The following is a 22160-nucleotide window of genomic DNA, read 5'->3' on the forward strand; positions in this document are numbered from 1 at the left end:
GATTGAGCTGAATTAAAGTCATTTGATATGTAGGAATGCAAAAGAAGATCCTCTAAGAAGCCTTAACATCAAATCTGAATAACTGTGCAACTTCAGACACATAAAAAAGATGGACTTTACAGGCAATTATCACAAATGAGGTCAGTGCTATAAAAAATAGTTCTGCTAAAGTGAGTTAATGTGCACCATGCAATATTTACAAGCTGTTTTTAATAAAAACAGTGTCCTCACTCATCACCATTTATGGAGTATGTGAACCTAATTATCAATGTTCAGGAACTACCTTTCTTCATTACAGAGCATGTTCTGTAATGCCTATGTTCTGTAAAACTGGGAGAGAACCACAGAGTTAAAAATAGAGGCTTTTACATAGAAATCTATTTGGAGATTCGGAGAGAGAAGACGTGGATCGAGAACTTTCCTCAATGGGATCACCTGACACCCTCTCTCCTTGCACAGTGCTCTTTATACACTGGGGAACTGACACTCGTCCTCTTAGTCTGCCTGCCAGAAGAGGGGAAAGGAGTGCTGGAGAGAAGCTCAGACGGCTGTGTTGGGTGTTGAGCGAAAAAAAAGCATTTTAATTCTGTAAACTGTCAAGCGCTGAAAATTCAACAGCAAAGGTAACAAGAATAAAAAGCATAAATTGCTTTCTGGCCTTGCTTCATAGTCTGTCTTGCTTACTGCTTTCAACGTCTAACTGGCAGAAGTCAAATTCACAAGCAAGTGAGGCTTGCATGGTTCTTTTCAAACAATCGCATGACAAAATAAATCTAATTCTCTATGAAGAAAAGTGCTCACGTTTCTCAAATTTCCACAAAGGTCATGGGTGGTTTCTGTGTGGGTGGTTAATTTCCATGTAAAAACAGTCTTGCAACAAGTTTCAGATGTTGGTACAGTGCTGCCACAACAGTTTGTTAGCATTTTCTGCTCTGTGTTACCCAACTGGATAACAAGTGATAATTCAATAATAAGTTCTGTTTGCAACATATCTGGAGCCTTGGAGGAACAATGATTGACACATTTACAGAAAGAAAACAGGAGATAAGCCAAGAAACGTTATGCTCTGTGATTTAGTGTAATAATCAACTGGGTGTTTGTGATTTTCACAGCTCCTAAAAGGGTCTTGCTCCCTTAGTTTGGCAATTAATTCAAAACACGACTCCAAGAACTGTGATAATAAGAGGACTACTTTGCTAATCCTTCTGAATGTCAATGCTGTCCATTTCTTTTTTCACATCATTAGTTTTAAAAGGAACCAGGCCAGGTTTGAGTCTCTGATTAACTGATCCCTGAAAATTTTTTGTCACAGTCCATTCATTACTATGCAGACATGAGGATACTCTATATAATAAGTGAAAGCTATTTAGAGCCAGCTGTCGGAAAATAGATACACCGGTCACTACTGCAGGATTAGTGTAGCACATTTAAAAGCTTGAGTAAGACACTCTAGTATTATGTTGCCAAGGCAGAAGAGCAGTAGTATATGTTTCAAGTGTCAGCTGGTCATTTAAGTCACTGTGGTACTGTGACAGCACACCACCGCAAACCGGACCTCACGTGGTAGTGGTGTCTGGGCTTATGTAACAGCACCAGGTTCACCTTTCTAGATGCTTACAGTAACATTTTAAATAACATTTTCACACAGAAAATGTTAGAACTATAAAAATACAAACAGATAATAATCCTTGGCTCAATAATGATGAGTATGTGCAAAAATGTGGGATTGCAGTACTACGTTTCTCTTCTGTGTCACAGATGTCTAAAGGACCAGCAGTGGGTATTGATCTAGGCACCACATATTCCTGTGTGGGAATCTTCCAGCATGGCAAAGTGGAGATCATTGCTAATGACCAAGGAAACAGGACGACACCCAGTTATGTGGCTTTCACAGACACAGAGAGACTTATTGGAGATGCCGCCAAGAACCAGGTGGCTATGAACCCAACCAACACTGTATTTGGTAAGAACTCCAATACCCAACCGACAAATCAGTTGAAGTAGTGATCAAATAAAAGTATTCTTTGTGTCCTTTATAACCACGTAAATATTGTCGATACACTCCAAACTGAACATTACATTAACCAATTCGAATTTTTTCCATTAAATCTATTTCCAGATGCAAAGCGTCTGATTGGTCGTAAGTTTGACGATCTCGTGGTACAATCTGATATGAAGCACTGGCCCTTCAAAGTCATTAATGAGTCATCCAAACCTAAAGTGGAGGTTGAATATAAGGGTGAGATCAAAACCTTCTACGCAGAGGAGATATCCTCGATGGTCCTCACCAAAATGAAGGAGATTTCTGAAGCATATCTTGGCAAGGTAGATAAAAGTGAATGGATAACAGGATCGTTGAAATTAGGTGGAAAAGTTGGGTTTTATGCAGGAAAAAAACCCTGCAACTATCAGCAAACTAAACTGGCTAATCTTTCTAAATATGAATACTTCTCGAAAATATAATAGCACTGAAGATTAATGACTTTGACATGAAGCAGGTTCCCCGGGTTATCTAGTGTCTGTGGTGTCTGTATAGTAAATTATAGTTAGAGAAAGTGGTTCCTTACAGTTTTCATGTTTGCAGTTTCAAATCTAAAAAAAAATAAGCAATATTAACTTAGTGTCTTATTCTCTTTACAGCCTGTGACCAATGCAGTCATCACAGTTCCAGCTTACTTCAACGATTCCCAGCGTCAAGCCACCAAAGATGCTGGGGCCATCTCTGGCCTTAATGTACTGCGCATCATCAATGAGCCTACTGCTGCAGCTATTGCTTATGGACTGGACAAGAAGGTAAGCTAATTTTAAAATGTTCAGCTTTTGCTATTTTGGCTTCCTCTTTGTAATTCTCTCCTCTCAATTTAGGTTGGTGGGGAGCGCAATGTGCTTATCTTTGACCTCGGAGGTGGTACTTTTGATGTGTCAATCTTGACTATTGAGGACGGTATCTTTGAGGTGAAGGCCACTGCTGGTGACACACACTTGGGCGGTGAGGACTTTGACAACCGCATGGTGAACCATTTCACAGCTGAGTTTAAACGCAAGTTCAAAAAGGATATCATCAACAACAAGCGAGCCGTGCGTCGCCTCCGCACAGCCTGTGAACGCGCCAAGCGTACCCTTTCCAGCAGCACCCAGGCCAGCATCGAGATCGACTCTCTCTATGAAGGTACAGATTTCTACACTTCCATCACCAGGGCCCGTTTCGAAGAACTCAATGCAGACCTGTTCCGTGGAACCCTCGAGCCTGTGGAGAAGTCCCTGAGGGATGCCAAGATGGACAAGACACAGATCCATGATATTGTCCTGGTGGGCGGCTCCACACGTATCCCTAAGATTCAAAAGCTGCTCCAAGACTTTTTTAATGGTCGTGACCTCAATAAGAGCATTAACCCTGATGAGGCTGTCGCCTATGGTGCAGGTGGGTCTCTGCAGCATTTATCACTATATATTTGGCTATATTATTGGCACTATGGCTCAATAAAACAGAGCTGCTGACTGAAACCATAATCAGTTTAACTTTGTGGAAAATCTCCACAGCTGTGCAGGCCGCCATCTTGGCTGGGGATAAGTCTGAGAATGTACAGGACCTACTCCTGCTGGATGTCACACCCCTTTCCCTGGGAATCGAGACAGCTGGAGGAGTAATGACTGTCCTTATCAAGAGAAACACCACCATCCCCACTAAGCAAACCCAGACCTTTACCACCTATTCAGACAACCAGCCCGGTGTGCTCATTCAGGTACATCAGGGTTAAAGTTGTGTAACTGTTTAACCCTTATGCCCAGCTGCATTCTAGGTACTTGTGTACACTAAAACCTGACTCTGATACATTAAGCTACAATATGAATAATTGTTTTCAGGTGTATGAAGGTGAGAGAGCCATGACTAAGGACAATAACATCCTTGGGAAGTTTGAACTGACTGGTATTCCACCTGCTCCAAGAGGGGTTCCTCAGATCGAGGTGACCTTTGACATTGATGCAAATGGCATTCTCAATGTGTCTGCAGTGGACAAAAGCACTGGAAAGGAGAACAAAATAACAATCACCAATGACAAAGGTACAATTATGAAAAAATACATACTAATTCATATATCCAGCAGCAAATTTATTATGAAAAAATCAAATCCTATACATGAATGCAGGGGAAAAAAATTTAATTCTGTCACAGGCCGGTTGAGCAAAGAAGACATTGAGCGCATGGTGCAGGAAGCAGAGCAGTTCAGGGCTGAGGATGAAGTCCAGAGGGAGAAAGTGACAGCCAAGAATTCCCTTGAATCTCTCGCCTTTAACATGAAGAGCACCGTAGAGGATGAGAAACTCCAAGACAAGATCAGCCCAGAGGACAAGAAGACTATTGTGGACAAGTGCAACGAAGTCATTGCATGGCTGGACAGAAACCAGGTAAAAAGCCATGCCTTAAAAGTAGACCGAGGTTCCTCTTTATCTAAAATTGTGAAAGCCGTGAGCATTACATTGTATCAAAGTTATGAATCAATATCCTTTTTCCTTTTCCTGTCATATGCTTCCTGTCAACTCCTGACCCACAAAGCCTTCTGTCATAGTAGAGTATATTTGCTCTTTTCTTTCCCCAGATGGCAGAGAAGGAGGAGTATGATCACCAGCAGAAGGAACTGGAGAAGGTGTGCAACCCTATCATCTCTAAACTATATCAAGGGGGCATGCCAGGAGCAATGCCAGGAGGAATGCCAGGAGGAATGCCCGGTGGCTTCCCTGGCGGTGCAGGAGGTGGCTCCTCTTCTGGCCCAACTATCGAGGAAGTTGACTGAACTCAGTGTTTTTTACTATTTGCCAATAGATATTCACCTTACCTAGTACACATCTGATAAATATCTAGTCAAGTTTATAACAAATGTTTTGCAATATCTAAGCACACATCACATTCAATATCCAGATGCATATTTAGATAGTTTAAAAGTCACACCTTTGTATCAATGCTTTTTTATGCAAAAAATCAATAAATATCAACAGTAAAATTCTGATTTGAAAACTTTAACGTGTGTATCTTCTCATTTGTGAAACTAAGGTATGCACAGAGACACTCAACTTGCAGCTGTAGAAAAGTGCAGATAAAACTGGTTCCTGTAAACGAACCACATGTGATCTGATCAGTATCTTTTTCCTGCCTATTAACAAGAAATATTTACAGGAAATATTGCCACATTGAAAGAAGGTCGATGTTAAAAAGAGGTGAGATGTTGACTGTAAATGTGTGAGTTTGAAAGATAAGATGCAAGCAAGAGCATGTACCTTGGAACATCTTGATCAAAGGTCAATGAAAGGTTTTTCCTGTCTATTACATGACAACTTGGTGCTTTTGCCTTTCAGCAAAATGAATTTAGAATTCAGCAAAAACTGAGTTTATCACCAGATGCCATTTTCCCATACTGTGGGCACATGAAAGGGGGGATTGTGGGTGGGGCATGAAGACCTACACATGCAGTTCAGGGTCAAGCGTATTGGATGTGCATATAAAAGCAAGTGTGCCCCATATCTGAAACTCGGGAATCACGACCGAAACACAAACATGTTCTTGATCATCAGTTGCTTTGCTCTTGTGGCCTCTGCATTGGGTGAGTGATTTGTGATTTCATGACAAAGAAATTTGCTACCACACTCTGAGATCTGTGGTGGTAGTTGTGGATTTTACTCTTGCTGTTTGACTAGCTGCACAAAAGTAAACACTTTACACACTGGTCAGCTGTGTGCGAAAATGGGAAACACAGTTAAGCATTTTGTGCACCACCAAAAAAGACAAGTACAAAAATACATACAGAATTAACTCTGACACTTTTTGTCAAATAACTTTGAGCTTTTTTTATGTCACTGGGTCTCAGGGTGTGGAGTGCCTGCTATCAAGCCCCAAGTGAGTGGATACAACAAGATTGTGAACGGGGAAAATGCTGTGTCTGGCTCCTGGCCTTGGCAGGTTTCGCTTCAGGTAGTTTCAGTTATTTACTACTCACAAACAATGTGGTTTTGCTACAGTCACAATTTACAACAACTTATTTCATTTTAAATTAAAATGTAGAAGTTTGTTTCAGATATTTTTTTTTCTTTATTGCAGGATAGCACTGGATTCCACTTCTGTGGAGCTTCACTGATCAACCAGTACTGGGTTGTCACTGCTGCTCACTGCGGTGTGAAGTAAGTCACTTGAGTGCTGTAGCAACACAATAAGTCTTCCAACACTTTGATCATCCACCTGATTTATTTCTTTTTTTTAGTCCATCACGCCACCGTGTGATCCTGGGAGAACATGATCGGCAGTACAATAGCGAGCCAATTCAGGTCATGTACATTTCTAGGGTGAGCTATAATACAACACAAATGAAAGTTGTCTTCATCAAAGCCCTTGTCTGAATCGTATTATATTTGTGTGTGGTTTATCCTCACCTCTTCATCTAGGCCATCACTCACCCCTACTACAACTCCCAGAACTTTAACAATGACATCACTCTTCTGAGGCTGTCCTCCCCAGCACAGTATACTTCCCGTGTGTCACCTGTGTGCCTGATGTCCTCCACCAGCAGCATCCCCTCTGGAACCAAATGTGTCACCACTGGATGGGGCCGGACTGGAGTAACATGTGAGTTTTTTTCCAACGGGTAAATTGAGATAATCATCTCACAATACACTGGTGTAAAAAACTTAGTTTACAAAAAGGTAATGCAGATAAATAAATGAATAATATACACTGCTGCATAGTTCCTGGAGAAAAATGTGAAAGACTTTGTTTGCAATTAGACTAATTCTTTTTATTCCTATCCTTTTTTTTTGTTTTTCTCAGCAAGCCCTCGCTTCCTCCAGCAGACCGCCCTGCCTCTGATCAGCCCTGATCAGTGCAAGAGCTACTGGGGTTACAACAGAATCACTGATGCCATGATCTGTGCTGGTGCTTCTGGAGTGTCTTCCTGTCAGGTAACAACCACTTCAAAATGATTATGACAATGATCAGAAATACTCTTAGAAGGTCAAATTTTAGGGGGTAGCTCAGAATTTTCAGAAAATGCAGAAATTAAATGCATCACTGCTGAATAATATCAAGAGCATGATAAAAATATAATATTTTCTTTTATATCAACAAAGTAAAAACATCCCCTTTGTCTACTTTAGGGTGACTCTGGTGGCCCTCTGGTCTGTGAGAGCAGTGGTGTATGGTACCTCACTGGTATTGTGTCCTGGGGAACCTCTAACTGCAATGTCTACACCCCTGCTGTGTATTCTCGTGTGTCCTACCTGCGCAGCTGGGTCGACCAAACAATTGCTAATAACTGAAGCTTAAGAAAAAAATAAATAAATCAGCAAAACACACATGTGTAGGCTTCCCTTTAATATACTGCTAGCAAAATAAATAAGAGCACACCACGTTTCCCATCTTTCCATCAATGATTACAATATTATCGGTGAAAGAATAACAATCGCACTAGTATTTTACTAGTTATTACTATTACAACTGACATTTGATGTTAGCAAATCCCACAATACTGATGTTTGGTGAATTTGTGACAAACAGAACAATAGATTTCTAAAACAGCTACTGTTGGTTTGTTGTTTTTCATGCCCATCTGATAAGCCAGAGAGTGAGGGTGATTGGGTAGGATAGTGAAAGTGGTTACTAAAGACTGCATAGCAGAACTAAAATGTTGGAAACCACACACTATAACAAGACAGACCTTGTACAGTATTACACATGTAAGGCGTCTCCCACTTTTGAAGCATAATTACAAAAGTGTTGCAGCATTAGCATATTCTGGGGTGTTGCTGGTTTTCTATCAGCTCATTTCTGCGTGCGTTGCTTCATTTGCTACCGCGTAAACTAAAAGGGAAGAGTAATCAAAGACTTCTAGAAGAGGCAGTAAAGACAGAATCTCTCAGCTAAAAGAAACATGGGGACTGGTAAGATACTTACATGCCTGTTGTCAGTTCTCACTAAAACAGAAATTTAGTTAAAGCTGTGCACATGTTAAGTTACACAAACTGAAACGCATGATCTTGTGATATGGTGCATAGATCATGTGCCAATACTTTAATATACATATATAAAATCTGCAAAGCACTTATTTTGTGTGTGCGTGTATATATTATATTATATTATATTATATTATATTATATTATATTATATTATATTATATTATATTATATTATATTATGTGTTAAAATAATAATACAATACTTCACAGGTCAATCTACACTGGAATCAGCTTCGACATACATACAAAGAGCCGCCATTATCATGTACTGCTTGATATTTATAGTTGGAACTCTGGGCAACGCTCTGGTTATCTACGTGACTGGATTCAAAATGAAGAAAACTGTAAACTCAATTTGGTTTCTTAACTTGGCCATAGCTGACTTCCTTTTCACAGCCTTCCTGATATTCTCAGTCATTTCTCTCTCTCAGAGTCACCAGTGGCCTTTTGGACAATTCGTGTGCAAGCTCAACAACTTTGTGAGTTTAGTCAACATGTTTGCCAGCATCTTTACTCTGACAGCTATAAGTTTGGATCGTTGTTTGTCCATCTGGGTGGTGGTGTGGGCACAGAACAAACGCACAGTCTGCAAAGCTCGGCTCATATGTGCTGGTATCTGGGTGACTGCTGCGATCTGCAGCACTCCTTATGCCACTTTTCGCACCGTGTTAGGAGATAATGGGACATATTACTGTGGTTATTCTATGACACATGAACAAAAATGGAGTCTCCACATTTTTCGCTTTCTTATGGGCTTTGTGATCCCATTCCTGGTAATAGTCATCTCTTATGTGGCCATAGGGATCCGTGCAATGCGCATGCAGAGAACAAGGAGAAGGAGATCTCGCAGAATCATTTTCTCCATCATTTTTGCATTCTTCATCTGCTGGTTACCCTTCCATGTTTTTAACTTTATAGAATTAAAGGCTGTGAATAACCCAGACCTCAGGAACATTGTTAGAATCATGGGTCCTCTGACTGTGAGTCTGGCTTTTCTGAACAGCTGCCTGAACCCCATCCTCTATGTTTTCATGTGTGAAGAATTCACGAAGAAGCTTCGGCAGTCCATATGTTTTGTACTTGAGAGTGCTCTGGCAGAGGACCACGTGTCATTTATCTTCACTCACTCCATGTCATCAACATTTTCAAGGATTTCCCGAAAGTCAGACGCTGCCACGACTTTAGAGAAGCTCAACCCAGCTGCTTTTGAATCCTGCACAGAAAGCAAAGTAGTCATCACTGAAAAGACACTTAGCACTTAATAAGATCTCACCAATAGATGATGAAATAAATCAATAATGCAAGATGTTCATCTCATCTCTTTGAAACATACAGTATAATGTTGGTACCCTGGCTCTGATTATTATGGGTGTCCTATAAGTCTGTTGGGGTAAGGCACAATATAATTATGCATGAAACCATAATCCAATCAAATCAGTCGGATTAAGTTCTTGATTAATCAATTAATGTAACATATAACACAAGTTTTTTAAAAAGAAAATAAGACTTCTATACTGTGGTTTTGAAGGTCTTGGATTTCTATCATTTGAATGTCAAAATTTTTACATCAGTTTTATATTTGTATATATATATCTACATTTTATTGCTCCAGCTTCTTTAACCATGTAAATCACTATCAACATCTATAAAACTGTGACAAGTGACTGAACAGTGATTGAGTTTTTTGCATTTTTCTTTTGTCTGGTAAAGAAAAACATGATAAAAGGGTGCATTTGACTGACAAACCTTACTTGCGCCCTGGCAACCGCTGTTTTATCTTACAGGATATCATGGTGCTGTATACTTCTTGCATTTGCAAAATGGAACACATTGCGTAAATCAAAGTACACCACAAACCACAAAAACATCACTTTTAAAACAAAACAACGATGAAAACAGGTCCCAAAAATGACCAACATTAATATTATTTGTAAGCTATTAAACCATGAAGTGTGGTACATGAACCTGAGATTTAAACAGCATCTATCTTATCTTGCTGCACAGATGTGCTGTGCTTGCTTCTTTTTTCTTGTGGTTTTTTTATTATCAGAACAACACCTGCTTCACTATTCATGCTAAAACTAAAAATGGAACTCAGTAGCAATAAAAACATTGTTACATTTTTTTCTTACCACAATGTTGCTGAAAAACATTTTGCAATATCGCTAAACGCAAAACTACAATCCTACAATGGCGACTGTATGATTTACATTATTAGATTCAAAAACTGTAAAATTATACAATATTTATCTGTCCCTTTAGCACATTAAACTCAGTCATTGTTAAAATTCCAATAAATCCAATATTGCTCAAGAAAAACAATTCCACAAATGCTACATTCACACCCAGTTTTCCATTCTCCAGTGTGAAAATGTTAGAAGAAGGACAAGCAGTGTATTCAGAGTTGGCTTACAAGCTCAACCCTGACAACCCATCCTTTTGAACACATTGTCCCAAAACTGGTCATCTGTGATCACTCCCTTTGTCAAGCTGTTTAGAAATGAAACATGTGTATATAAAAACTCGAAATGCCAAAGACTGCAATTGTCTTTGTCTAATGTTTCTTTAATTCTATATAAGCAAGTTAACGGGTGGCATTCATGGAGGATCTGAAGTGTCAGTAAAATTAGATTTTGGAAAGCCAACAACCTAGACTCATCAGCCACTTTATTGGGCACGCCTGTTAAACTGCGTGTTAAGGCAAATTTCTAACCAGTCAATCACATGACAGCAAATCACTGTAATGTTTGGTACTGCTTAGAATCTGGCTAAGGATTCAATATGCACTGAGACACACAGAACTGCAATACCAAGCAAACACCATCTCCATAGACACAGTGGCCATGGAAACAAAACAACACCATATAGAAGGCTTCTGTGCAAATGTGAGTAAATGCTGACTGGGCCTTTGTCTTTATAGGAAATAGTGTTACAGGAATTTGATGACATATATATATATATATATATATGTACATATATATATATATATATATATAGAGAGAGAGAGAGAGAGAGAGAGAGAGAGAGACAGAGAGAGAGAGAGAGAGAGAGAGAGAGAGAGAGAGACATGTATTCAGTTTTGTACCACTGGCGCACTATGACAAGCAGACAAATTCCTCATTTGGGTAAAACCTTGGTGATAAATGTAATTTTGTTTGTGATTGCGATTCTGGCGAGCTACTTCATCAGGCCAGGTCTCTGCAGGCTATTGTGTCTAAAGTATCTGAAGCTTCACAAGCTCTAATGCTGCTTTTGGTACATCTTCACTGTATGATTTCTGTACAAACTTTTGTATAACCTGCTTAAGATGAAGCAAGTATGTGTCAGCATGAGCTTGTGAAAACTGCTTAGCTAGGCCTAACAATGTTTCACTATCTTATCTGTTAACTGTTTTGCTCAGAAGGATGAAGTGCACGGCCAGCGCCAGGTGGTGGCCTGGGAAAGGATAGTGGGAGTCTTGTTTGTGCAGCAACAGCCCAGGCTGGACAAAAGACTGTTGTAACTGAAACGATATACAGTTTGTGGGATGTTATAAACATGCTTGTCCCGAGGTTAGAATGCTCATTACTATGAACCTGTCATGTTTGGGAGTGTGTATGTGTATTCTCCTGCGCAGTAATAAATAGTTTGTGTCATGGTCCCCGTGTCTGCCCGGCCGGCTCGACAAGGCCACATGTGTTTTTGTGTACGTTCTCCTCTTGCCTCCCCGCCAGGGCGGAGCTCACTGCGGGCTCCCGCCCTCGGCGTACACACCTGTGTCTCATCAGGCACCAATTACAGGTTGGACACTTAAGGCAGGGACGCAGACAGTCTCATCGCTGGATGATTGTGTGAGACACGTTAGTGAATCTCAGCTTTGTCATCTCTAGCTCTGTGAAGTTTGTCTGTGATTTCTGCGTTAGCGTAACCCACCTTTTTCTGTGCACAGTTTCCCCGGAGCCGTGACCAACCCGACGTGTGAACCTTTGTGAAGAGAGGAGCAAGAGTGAACGTGATTCCCTTCCCGGACTTTCCTTTATGACCCTGGACCACCGCTATTCCCTCACTCTATATATCTGTACCTGGTGACTTTGTAAATAAACATTGTTTCTTGCATTGACCTCTGCTCTGTGCCTGAGTCCTACTACAGTCCGTGACAGTTTGATCACAGCTCTTTCAGTGTTGCAGACTTTATTTACAAAATTCCACGACAAAAGACAAGGAAAAGCACAAATACTAAAAATGAATGCAGACACATTTGCAACTGTGGTATTGGAGCTGTCCTGTTGGGATCTATGTGTAGCTGGTCAGTAAGTTCAGTATTTGTTACCTCTTTGTCACCCACTCATTTTCTGGATTGGATTTGTACTCAGACATGCACAGATGATCTTGAGAAGTTTGTGTTAACTATTGAGAAAATGAAATTGTGGGCCTTTTAAAGAATCTCCAGGAAAAATCTGTAAATAAAAGATTAATCTTATTGTGAAAATAAAATATTTCATATGAGTCATTTAGTACCTCCCACGTTAATTTGACCAATATAATGTGACAGCCTTCTATCCACCAAGACAGGTTTTATGACCTTTAATAATGCTTGCACATCCAATCTGTCGGCGTAGGTTGAGATCTAGTGACTGTGGAGGCCATTTGAGTACAGTGAACTCATGTTAAACTAGTTCAAGAAACTACAGCAATCCTCCAGTAGTCTGTGGAATGTAAACAATGCTCGGTTGGTACTTAGTGTATTTAAGTGTGCAAAAAAATGGGTGGATCCATTCTGTCATAATATTTACACCAAATTCTGATCCTATAACAGAGACTGAGGCTCATCAGACCTGGCAAAGCTTTTTGGCTTCTGAGTGGCCAGAGGATTATCATGAAGGCTTTACACAGGAACAGTTTTTTATGTTGTTGAGGTGCAGAGAGTAAACGTGCTGCTGGGAACGTTATCCATCTCCATCTTGGTGATTCCGAACCACATAATGAAAACTCACGTTACGTTTTTTCAGATGATTCTCTGTAAATCCTAAAGATGGCTGTGTGGGAAAATTACTGTAGAATATGCAGCAGTTTCTGCAGTAGTTTCTGAAAAACTCAGGTTAGTTTTTAATTCTACCAAAGTCCACTATTTAGATTGAGAAAAGTTCATATAATTATTTAGCCTTGTTGTGCAAACAAGCCTGCAAAACTTAATAAATATATAACTTGAAAAATAACAAACCTAAAAAGGAACACTAGGTACGAGATACATGAGGACCTGTGATACGGTGATACTTTTGGTAAACAACCATTTGACTAACGTGTGTCTCACCTGCTCTTGTTCCATCTCTGTTCCTCTCTCTCCCTCTTTGTGCTGACAATCATCAAATCTACAGTTGAAACCAGATATTTACACACTCTTCAGATAAAAACAGATACACTTTTTTAATTGTAATATCAAATCAGACTAAATGTTTCTTTTTTTTTTAGATTGATAAATATAAAAACATATTTGTTAACTTTAAGAGTAAAGAGAGAAACTATCTGTATTTCTTAATTGTAAATGGCACCAAATTGTATTCAAAATGGAGCCACACTTATGGAGCTCCACGATTCTTTTCCTGGTGTTTTGGTTGACATCTCTTGATTTTCCCATTTCAAAGAAACAGGCTCTGTGTTTTGCCTTATATGCATTGTTACGGATTCAAATATTGGGGATGGATACAAGAGGAAAAACCAAAATAACAACACTGGTCCGGCCGGGTTGAATCAAACGATGATTTTAATGATCACACGCGTGGGAGATGGACACCGTACGCAGACAGCATCAGATCTCACCTCAAAAACCACATCACAATAGTTTTATGAAATCAGGGTATTAGAACGCCCCCTCATGCGTAAGACAGGTACAATACAATCAATGTTGACAGTTATTTGACACAGCAAAGGAACATTCTCTCCATCCCGAGGACAGGCACTGACTCCCGCTTATCTCCTGGAGCCAACCGTCCCCTATGGAGACACAACATTGCAGCTACAAGGATTTCCAGGTTTGTTAAGGTGATCAGTGTGTAATGCTCTGAAGCAAGTATGTAATATTGTTTAATCAACTGCCACTACTTAAAACATAACAAAAGATATAACTGAATATAAGATCACAAAGAATAACATGATATCAGTGTTGTGTAAGCGCGTGCGGCCTTCCATGCTCGAAGCCTCTCCCCTCCATAGATCAGCCAGACATCGCGCTGACTGTAGCTTTTAACCCTTATTAACTTGAGCACAACTCTATAATGAGCAACAAACTGCAATATGTATGAGATGATCATGGTTACACCTGCAATGAAAGATCATATGATTATTCTGCCACCTGTAAATAGAAGATTAACCTGAGGTTATAACAATCATTGTAATACAAATGTTAATGTTGTCATGATCCTGGGCCATATTGGCCCAGCATTCTTAGTTTTCTTGTATTTTTGTATTTTGTTCCTTATTTATGCCGTGGTTCCTAGGTTCTGTTAAGATGTTCCTTATTTGATTACCCCCTGTGTGCCCCTCTGTGTATCTGTGAGTCCTCGTTTCTCCTTGTGTTTCATTCAATGTTTTCCCCAGCTCGTTATGTCTGTGCTCTCTCCTCCTGTCTGAACCTCTCCTCCTGTTTTACTTTGACAGTCTCTCGTCAGTATGCGTCATGTTGTGTTCACTCCTGCCCTGTCTCGTTATGATTATCTGTGTCAGCTGTGTTCCCCGTGTGCTCCCACTTCCCTCATGTCTCCCTCAGTTCAGTGTCGCATTGTCAATGTCTCCTCCCCGGACCTGTGTGTCTTTCTGTGTTCCCTCGGTTTTCTGTTAGCATTCCCAATTTAGTTCTGTTTCTTTGTGAAGCCTGCAATAAAGCAGTGATTTTGAGTTCAGCTTTTTGTCTCCGTGAGTTTTGCGTTTGGGTCCTCTTCTGCCTCCACACAGCCAGATCATGACAAATGTAATGTCAAAAGCTTCAATAAATGTTTAATGCAAAGCTGGTTATATGATTCTGATGTACTAATAATGCCGATACTAAAATAACAGAAAAAACACCCCCTTTTTATCCCACAGCATCCACAGCTGTGCCACCAATTTACTCACATGGACTCTACTAACCTATCAGAAGCTTCTTCAGCTCAGAATGGAATCGTCTGGAGTTTCTTATTAATTAACAATAAATTTAGTGTATATGTACTCCTAAATTTGATGAAAGTGATAAAAAAATAGACAGCTCTGTCTCTCTTAATTCTGACAATTAACTAATTCAAAAGATATTTCAATATTTATTTATCTAAAACAAAACAAGTTTACTCTAAATTGATGTTGTACAGTAAAAAAAATGTTCTTGTGTTTTCCATAAAGTGTATGTAAATATCTGGTTTCAACTGTGAATATACTGCTGTGTATTGAAATTCCTCTTGTTTTGGGGTATATACTGAACAACATACAAAGCATAATATATAAAATACTACCAGAGTTTTTGCTTTGAAAGAAGCCCCTTATGTCCATTCTTGTATATCAGTGCATTACTGAATCCGATTTATTTAGCCGTGGAGAGTAACAACTGAAAATATGAAATAGACACACATGTAAGCTAAGACTCTCTAAAGAAACAGCATTGTTGTTGTTCGGCTTTTCATTTCGCCATTTGTTAATTCACTTGAAGAGCAAGTAACGTAATATGGGTCAAGTGATCAGTTTGATATCGATCTTTTGTGATACACCGTCATATTTACATTATTTGTACAGTACGAATGATTTGCTTTGGTACCTGGTCGAACTTCAGTTCTCCTCTGTCTGCCTGGCTCCGTTTCTCCAACAGCGCACTCGCAGGCAGCCGTTTTTGCTGAATTAGCATGTTCTAGAGTGTTCCTGTTTTCTTTTCCCAACTCTTTTCTGCATGTGCATACTGCCTCATTTAGAGCTGCATAATCTGAGAGGGAGGGTTAAGCAAAGACAGACAGCAAGCAAAAAGAAGATAAAATCCACTTGGAGTAAAGACAGACTCTCTCAGCTAAAGAACCATGGGGACAGGTAAGACAATTTAAACATCTATGAGCATTTCTTTTAAATTGCATTAAGTGAATGTCATTAGGATTTCTTGCTAAAATGATTAATATGAGTATGCCTGCTTGTTATTAGTTCTGATCACAACAGAAATTAAGAAATTAATAAATAAATATGTGAAATTGCACAAGGAATTCTGTGAGTACTTCACATAATGTGGTACTCTATCTTGAGCAACTACTGTAGCCCATGTGCCAGGCCAAAGCACTGTAATATAGAATTATATGCACTTGAAAATTGTATATATATATATATATATATATATATATATATATATATATATATATATATATATATAATGTTTTTAACCTGCTAACACAATCAAACCTTTTTTGTTGTTTTGTTTCTTTTTTTATCTTGTTTTTCTGATATTTTATGTGATTTTTTTATGATAAAAGAAGTATGTATGTCACATATTCTGGATACTATACTAGAAGCTAGTGTTGCACAGAATATGTGTTAGAATCAAGCACTATAACATACAACCATAACAATTACATAGCCATGTACACTTAAGTAAAGAAGCGTTTTTATAAGTTTCAACTAATGTCTGTGATGCATTGCTTTCATGTTTTTTTGTTTCGCAACAGGTCAGTCATCTGGGCTGGAAGCAGCTTCCACACACATACAAACAGCCTCCATTCTCATCTACTGTGTGATATTTATAGTTGGAACTCTGGGCAACGCCCTGGTTATCTACATGACGGGCTTCAAAATGCAGAAAACAGTCAACTCAATTTGGTTTCTCAACCTGGCCATAGCTGACTTCCTCTTCACGGCCTTCCTGATTTTCTCGATAATTTCTCTCTCGCAGAGTCACCAGTGGCCTTTTGGACAATTCGTGTGCAAGCTCAACAACTTTGTCACTTTAGTCAACATGTTTGCCAGCATCTTTACTCTGACAGCTATAAGTTTGGATCGTTGTTTGTCCATCTGGGTGGTGGTGTGGGCACAGAACAAACGCACAGTCTGCAAAGCTCGGCTCATATGTGCTGGTATCTGGGTGACTGCTGCGATCTGCAGCACTCCTTATGCCACTTTTCGCACCGTGTTAGGAGATAATGGGACATATTACTGTGGTTATTCTATGACACATGAACAAAAATGGAGTCTCCACATTTTTCGCTTTCTTATGGGCTTTGTGATCCCATTCCTGGTAATAGTCATCTCTTATGTGGCCATAGGTATCTGTGCAATGCGCATGCAGAGAACAAGGAGAAGGAGATCTCACAGAATCATTTTCTCCATCATTTTTGCATTCTTCATCTGCTGGTTACCCTTCCATGTTTTTAACTTTATAGAATTAAAGGCTGTGACTAACCCAGACCTCAGGAACATTGTTAGAATCATGGGTCCTCTGACTTTGAGTCTGGCTTTTCTGAACAGCTGCCTGAACCCCATCCTCTATGTTTTCATGTGTGAAGAATTCACGAAGAAGCTTCGGCAGTCCATATGTTTTGTACTTGAGAGTGCTCTGGCAGAGGACCATGTGTCCAGTCACTGTACGTCATCAACCATTTCAAAAATGTCTCAAAAATTTGATCCTGCTGCAACTTTAAAAATAATTGACCCAGCCATTTATGAAAACATCCCAGTAAGCAACGTGATCATCACTGAGGAGATTCCGGTCTCCGAGTAAAATCAACACACAGCAACAAAATCCAGTGTAACAAAAGGCAATGTAAAAAGGAATTCATTGATTTTTAATCCAAAACTTTCACATCAGATTATAACATAAAGTACATTCATGCACAGAAACACAAAGCACGTGTTTTTGTCTTGTCATATTATTAGACAAGCAAGAAAGAGTCAGAGTAACTGAAAACCCATGTTATTGTGCTGCAGCTTGGAGTTATAGCTATTGAGTTCTTGATTAAAACAAAGGATTAATTCAATTCAATTTTATTTATATAGCGCCAAATCACAACAAAAGTCGCCTCAAGGCGCTTCATAGATACAGAGAAAAACCCAACAATCATATGACCCCCTATGAGCAAGCACTTTGGCAACAGTGGGAAGGAAAAACTTCCCTTTTAACAGGAAGAAACCTCCGGCAGAACCAGGCTCAGGGAGGGGCGGCCATCTGCTGCGACTGGTTGGGGTGAGAGAAGGATGACATGAAGTATTACATGAAGCGTTTTTTTTTTTCTTTCTTTGGAGAGGGGGTTGTTTTTGTTTCTTTTTTTGAACTTTATATTGTTCATAGAAATTGGATTGCCATCATTAAATTTCCTTTGAGAAAAGTTATATATGTTTCTAAGTAAGCTTTTAATACTCCTGCTCATCAACCAGTTTTTTCTTTATGATCAGAATTCATAATGATGTCAGAAGACACTGAACTTTAATAGAGCATTATGATTTTGTTACACTTGTATATAAAATAAAAGAATAAAAACATTCTGATGAAGTCTGATTCTGAGTCTGATTCTGTTTATCTGGACGTAGCGTTTTCAGTGGGAGAAATGTTTCGTCACTCATCCCATTGTCTTCTTCAGTCTCAGCTGGCTGCAGTTTTCCCCAATCTTTTAAACAGTATATTTGCATAATGACTGAAACCTGCCCACTGAAGGAACAGTGGGCTGGGAGGTCAGTTTCTTAATCTTAATTATGCAGATTCTCATGACCATTGATCAACAACCACTGACCAAAACCCACCGATCAAAGGCCATGAGCAGTGTTGGGTGTAATGCGTTACTAAGTAACGAGTTACTGTAATTAAATTACTTTTCCACTGAAAAAGTAGAGTAACTAATTACTGTTCATTTTTAGGTATTTTAATTACAGTTACTTACAATGTACTTGTGTTACATTGTAAAATAATTAAACTCGCTGAAATCATTATTTAATTTCAATCATTTGTCTTCTAAATGTAGACGTAAACTCTGCTGCTTTAACATCGCTGTAGTGCAGCTGCACGTCATTTCGCGCCACTTTGCTGCATAGTCGTATTCTAAAGCAGAATATGTAGGACTCGGCTGAAGCGAGTGGCTGTTTTTTGAAATAGAAATATTCCCGTCTCTTCACTTTTCTGAAACAAGCAGACAAGAATATTACAGTAATATGTAAGCTATGTCCTAGGGAGAAAAAAACTATCGGCTGCTGTTAATAGCATGAGTAATCTACTGAAGCGCCTGACACGAGAGCATAGACGAACACTTCTGAGTGATCCTTGTTCATCATCCATGGACAACTCCTGCTAAGCAGGCAAAACCTGATTTTATTTCAGCAGCACAGAAAGCGTCTGAAGGTGATCTTAAAAAAATTATTGCAGTCTATATTGTGGAAGAGATGCTACCGCTGCGTACAGTAGACTGAACTCAACAGCATCATTTTTTAACTGAATTTTACTGTTTGTATTGACACTTGTTAACAACATACCAAACATACACTATAATGTTAATTGGTAAATCTATGAACGATTTTTAAATGATCTCTAAAACTATTAGCATATGTGTGTCTTTCATGTCCATCTGATAAGTCAAGTGACCTTTTGTGTAGCAGAAGCACAATGTAGGTAACCACAAATGGGACTCTCTACAGCAAAATATGCAAGAAGGGTACAATAGTTAGCTATAAAATAATACTCTATTAAGACTTGTCATCACAAAAATGTTCATTCAGTTCAGGCAAATGTTGTTGCATTAGTGTGTTCTGAGAAATTACTGTTTTGTTATCTGCTCATTTCTGTATTTGCATACTGATTCATCTGCAGCTGCAGAAACTGAGAGGGAGGAGAAATCAAAGACAGAGAGCAAGTAGAAGCAGCAACTGATAGAGATCAACTTACAACCACGGCAGACTCTCTCAGCTAAAAAGAGCATGGGGACGGGTAAGTTAATTTAGTCTAGACATATATTACTATTTCTCTTTAAGCAGCAATATGTGAAAGGTTATTTGAGTTCTTGTTAAACTGTTCAAAATGAGCACTCATACCTGTTATTAATTATGTTATTAATCACAAAAGAAACTGAGTTAGATAAATGCAAATATCAACTTGCACACAGAATTCTGTATGTGCATCACAAAAGTAGAAGCTAGTATTGCATAGAACATGTGTTGGAGCCAACTATGAAAATGCATAGCTGTATTTTGTTAATTAAAAATTACTTAATTTGTATAATTTGGCAACAAATGTAATGAAATCCTCTTATTTTATCTGTTCATATAATATATTGTGGAAACATGATTTGTTTAATAAAACATTTTCTTTTTTGCTTTCAGATAACATCACTTTCAATGCAACTCAGTCACCTGAACAAGATGCAGCTTTCACACACATACAAACAGCCTCCATTGTCATCTACTGTGTGATATTTATAGCTGGAACTCTGGGCAATGGCCTTGTTATCTATGTGGCGGGATTCAAAATGCAGAAAACAGTCGACTCGGTTTGGTTTCTCAACCTGGCCATAGCTGACTTCCTCTTCACGGCCTTCCTTATTTTCTCGATCATTTCTCTCTCTCAGAGTCACCGATGGCCTTTTGGAGAATTCATGTGCAAGCTCAACACCTTTGTGAGTGTAGTCAACATGTTTGTCAGCATCTTTACTCTGACAGCCATGAGTTTGGATCGTTGTCTGTGTATCTGTGTGGTGGTGTGGGCACACAACAAACGCACAGTCAGCAAAGCTCAGCTCATATCAGCTGGGATCTGGGTCATCGCTGGCATCTTCAGCACTCCTTATGCCACTTTTCGCACTGCATCAGTGGGGAACGGAGGGGAAAGTTCCTGTGGTTATTCTGCAACAATCAAAGAACACAAATTGACTCTCTGCATTTTTCGCTTTGTTATGGGCTTTGTGATCCCATTCCTGATAATAATGATCTCTTATGTGTCCATTGGTATCCGTGCAATGCGCATGCCGAGAACAAGGAGACGCAGATCTCGCCGGGTCATTTTCTCCATCATTTTTGCATTCTTCATCTGTTGGTTGCCTTTCCACACTTTCAATTTCATAGAATTGAAGTTAGAGCTCCAGGGGATTGTTAGAATGTATGGTCCTCTGACTGTGAGTCTGGCTTTTCTGAACAGCTGCTTGAACCCCATCCTTTATGTTTTCATGTGTGAAGAATTCCAGAAGAAATTTCGACAGTCCATTTGTTTTGTACTCGAGAGTGCACTGGCAGAAGACCATTTGTTATTTCTGTCCACCCGCTCCATGTCATCAACCTTTTCAAAAGCTTCCCAAAAATCAGACACTACTGCCACTTTAGATCGGATCGACCCAGCCATTTATGAAAACATCCCAGAAAGCACAGTAATCATCACTGAGGGGATTCCTAGAACTGAATAAGAGTGCCCCACCAGACAATGAATTTTGAAATGAATCATTGTTTTTTGTTTTACAAATTTACGCTCATGCACAGACATACACAATATTTCCAAAAGTGTTTGCTTGTCTGCCTTCACATGTATATGAACTTGAATGAAATCCCATTCTAATGTATAGTGTTTAAGATGATGTCAGCCCACCCTTCAACTCATTGAGATGTTTAGGAATGTGTTTACCATTCTTCCAGAAGACCACTTGTGAGATTAGACAGCGATGTTGGATGAGAAGGCCTGACTCGCAGTCTCGACTCTAATTCATCGCAAAGATGTTCTATTGAGGTCAGGAACCTGTGCAGGCCAGTCCAGTTCTTCAACACCAAACCCGTTCATCCATGTTTTTATGGACACAGTGCTTTGTGCATTCTTGCACAGTCATATTGGAACAGGCAGGGGCCATCCCCAAATTGTTTCAAAAAATTTGGGAGGATTAAATATTCATTACAGTTCCTTTCACTTGGCACAATGCAGTCAGAAAATTACCATTCTCCTGGCAACAACCAAACCCAGACTTATCCATCAGATTTCCAGACTGAGAAGTGTGTTTCATAACTCCAGAGAACCATCAAACAAACTCCAGGGAGTTTCTTTTTTTTTCTTTCATGCTGTCAATTTCCATGATTTGAAATACCATTATGACATTTCATTTTAAATTACTTTCACTTTTTTGTATGTATGTTCCTAACCATGTTTAAACAATATGCATCATACTCTTACACGAGAGCTGTGTCTTTTTATTGATCATTAAGGGTTTTTTGATCAACCTGTTAATAAAAACATGC

The 22160-nt window shown here is 39.2% G+C and overlaps 6 protein-coding genes across 6 annotated transcripts in view; all 6 read left to right on the forward strand.

Annotated features, from left to right (window-relative positions):
• The window catches only part of LOC309717060 (uncharacterized protein), a gene marked incomplete at its 5' end in the record, with an annotated part of 99972 nt that overhangs the window by 25411 nt on the left and 52401 nt on the right, over positions 1-22160 (forward strand). The gene's annotated exons all lie outside the window — the stretch shown is intronic.
• hsc70 (heat shock cognate 70) lies at positions 415-4987 on the forward strand. Its single transcript, XM_082552056.1, has 9 exons — positions 415-623; positions 1759-1963; positions 2120-2325; positions 2641-2793; positions 2866-3421; positions 3541-3743; positions 3865-4063; positions 4175-4407; positions 4599-4987. Exons 2-9 carry the CDS (start codon positions 1759-1761, stop codon positions 4791-4793), a joined length of 1950 nt encoding a protein of 649 aa, XP_082408182.1. The 5' UTR covers positions 415-623; the 3' UTR covers positions 4794-4987.
• Positions 5462-7336, forward strand: LOC309717542 (chymotrypsin-like protease CTRL-1; the record flags this gene model as incomplete). Its single annotated transcript, XM_082552203.1, has 7 exons — positions 5462-5597; positions 5862-5965; positions 6092-6171; positions 6252-6333; positions 6433-6613; positions 6815-6945; positions 7141-7336. The coding sequence occupies 7 exons, from the start codon at positions 5462-5464 to the stop codon at positions 7300-7302; spliced, it is 876 nt and encodes a 291-aa protein (XP_082408329.1). The 3' UTR covers positions 7303-7336.
• Positions 7432-9469, forward strand: LOC309717541 (chemerin-like receptor 1). Its single transcript, XM_082552202.1, has 2 exons — positions 7432-7923; positions 8208-9469. The coding sequence occupies exons 1-2, from the start codon at positions 7914-7916 to the stop codon at positions 9257-9259; spliced, it is 1062 nt and encodes a 353-aa protein (XP_082408328.1). The 5' UTR covers positions 7432-7913; the 3' UTR covers positions 9260-9469.
• LOC309718079 (chemerin-like receptor 1) lies at positions 15915-18409 on the forward strand. Its single transcript, XM_082553055.1, has 2 exons — positions 15915-16016; positions 16640-18409. The coding sequence occupies exons 1-2, from the start codon at positions 16007-16009 to the stop codon at positions 17686-17688; spliced, it is 1059 nt and encodes a 352-aa protein (XP_082409181.1). The 5' UTR covers positions 15915-16006; the 3' UTR covers positions 17689-18409.
• On the forward strand, positions 19795-22076 carry LOC309718078 (formyl peptide receptor 2-like). The gene is made up of 2 exons (XM_082553054.1): positions 19795-19878; positions 20271-22076. The coding sequence occupies exons 1-2, from the start codon at positions 19869-19871 to the stop codon at positions 21341-21343; spliced, it is 1083 nt and encodes a 360-aa protein (XP_082409180.1). The 5' UTR covers positions 19795-19868; the 3' UTR covers positions 21344-22076.

This window comes from Aulonocara stuartgranti (assembly GCF_965226115.1).
Source record: "Aulonocara stuartgranti genome assembly, chromosome: 11".
Lineage (NCBI taxonomy): Eukaryota > Metazoa > Chordata > Actinopteri > Cichliformes > Cichlidae > Aulonocara > Aulonocara stuartgranti.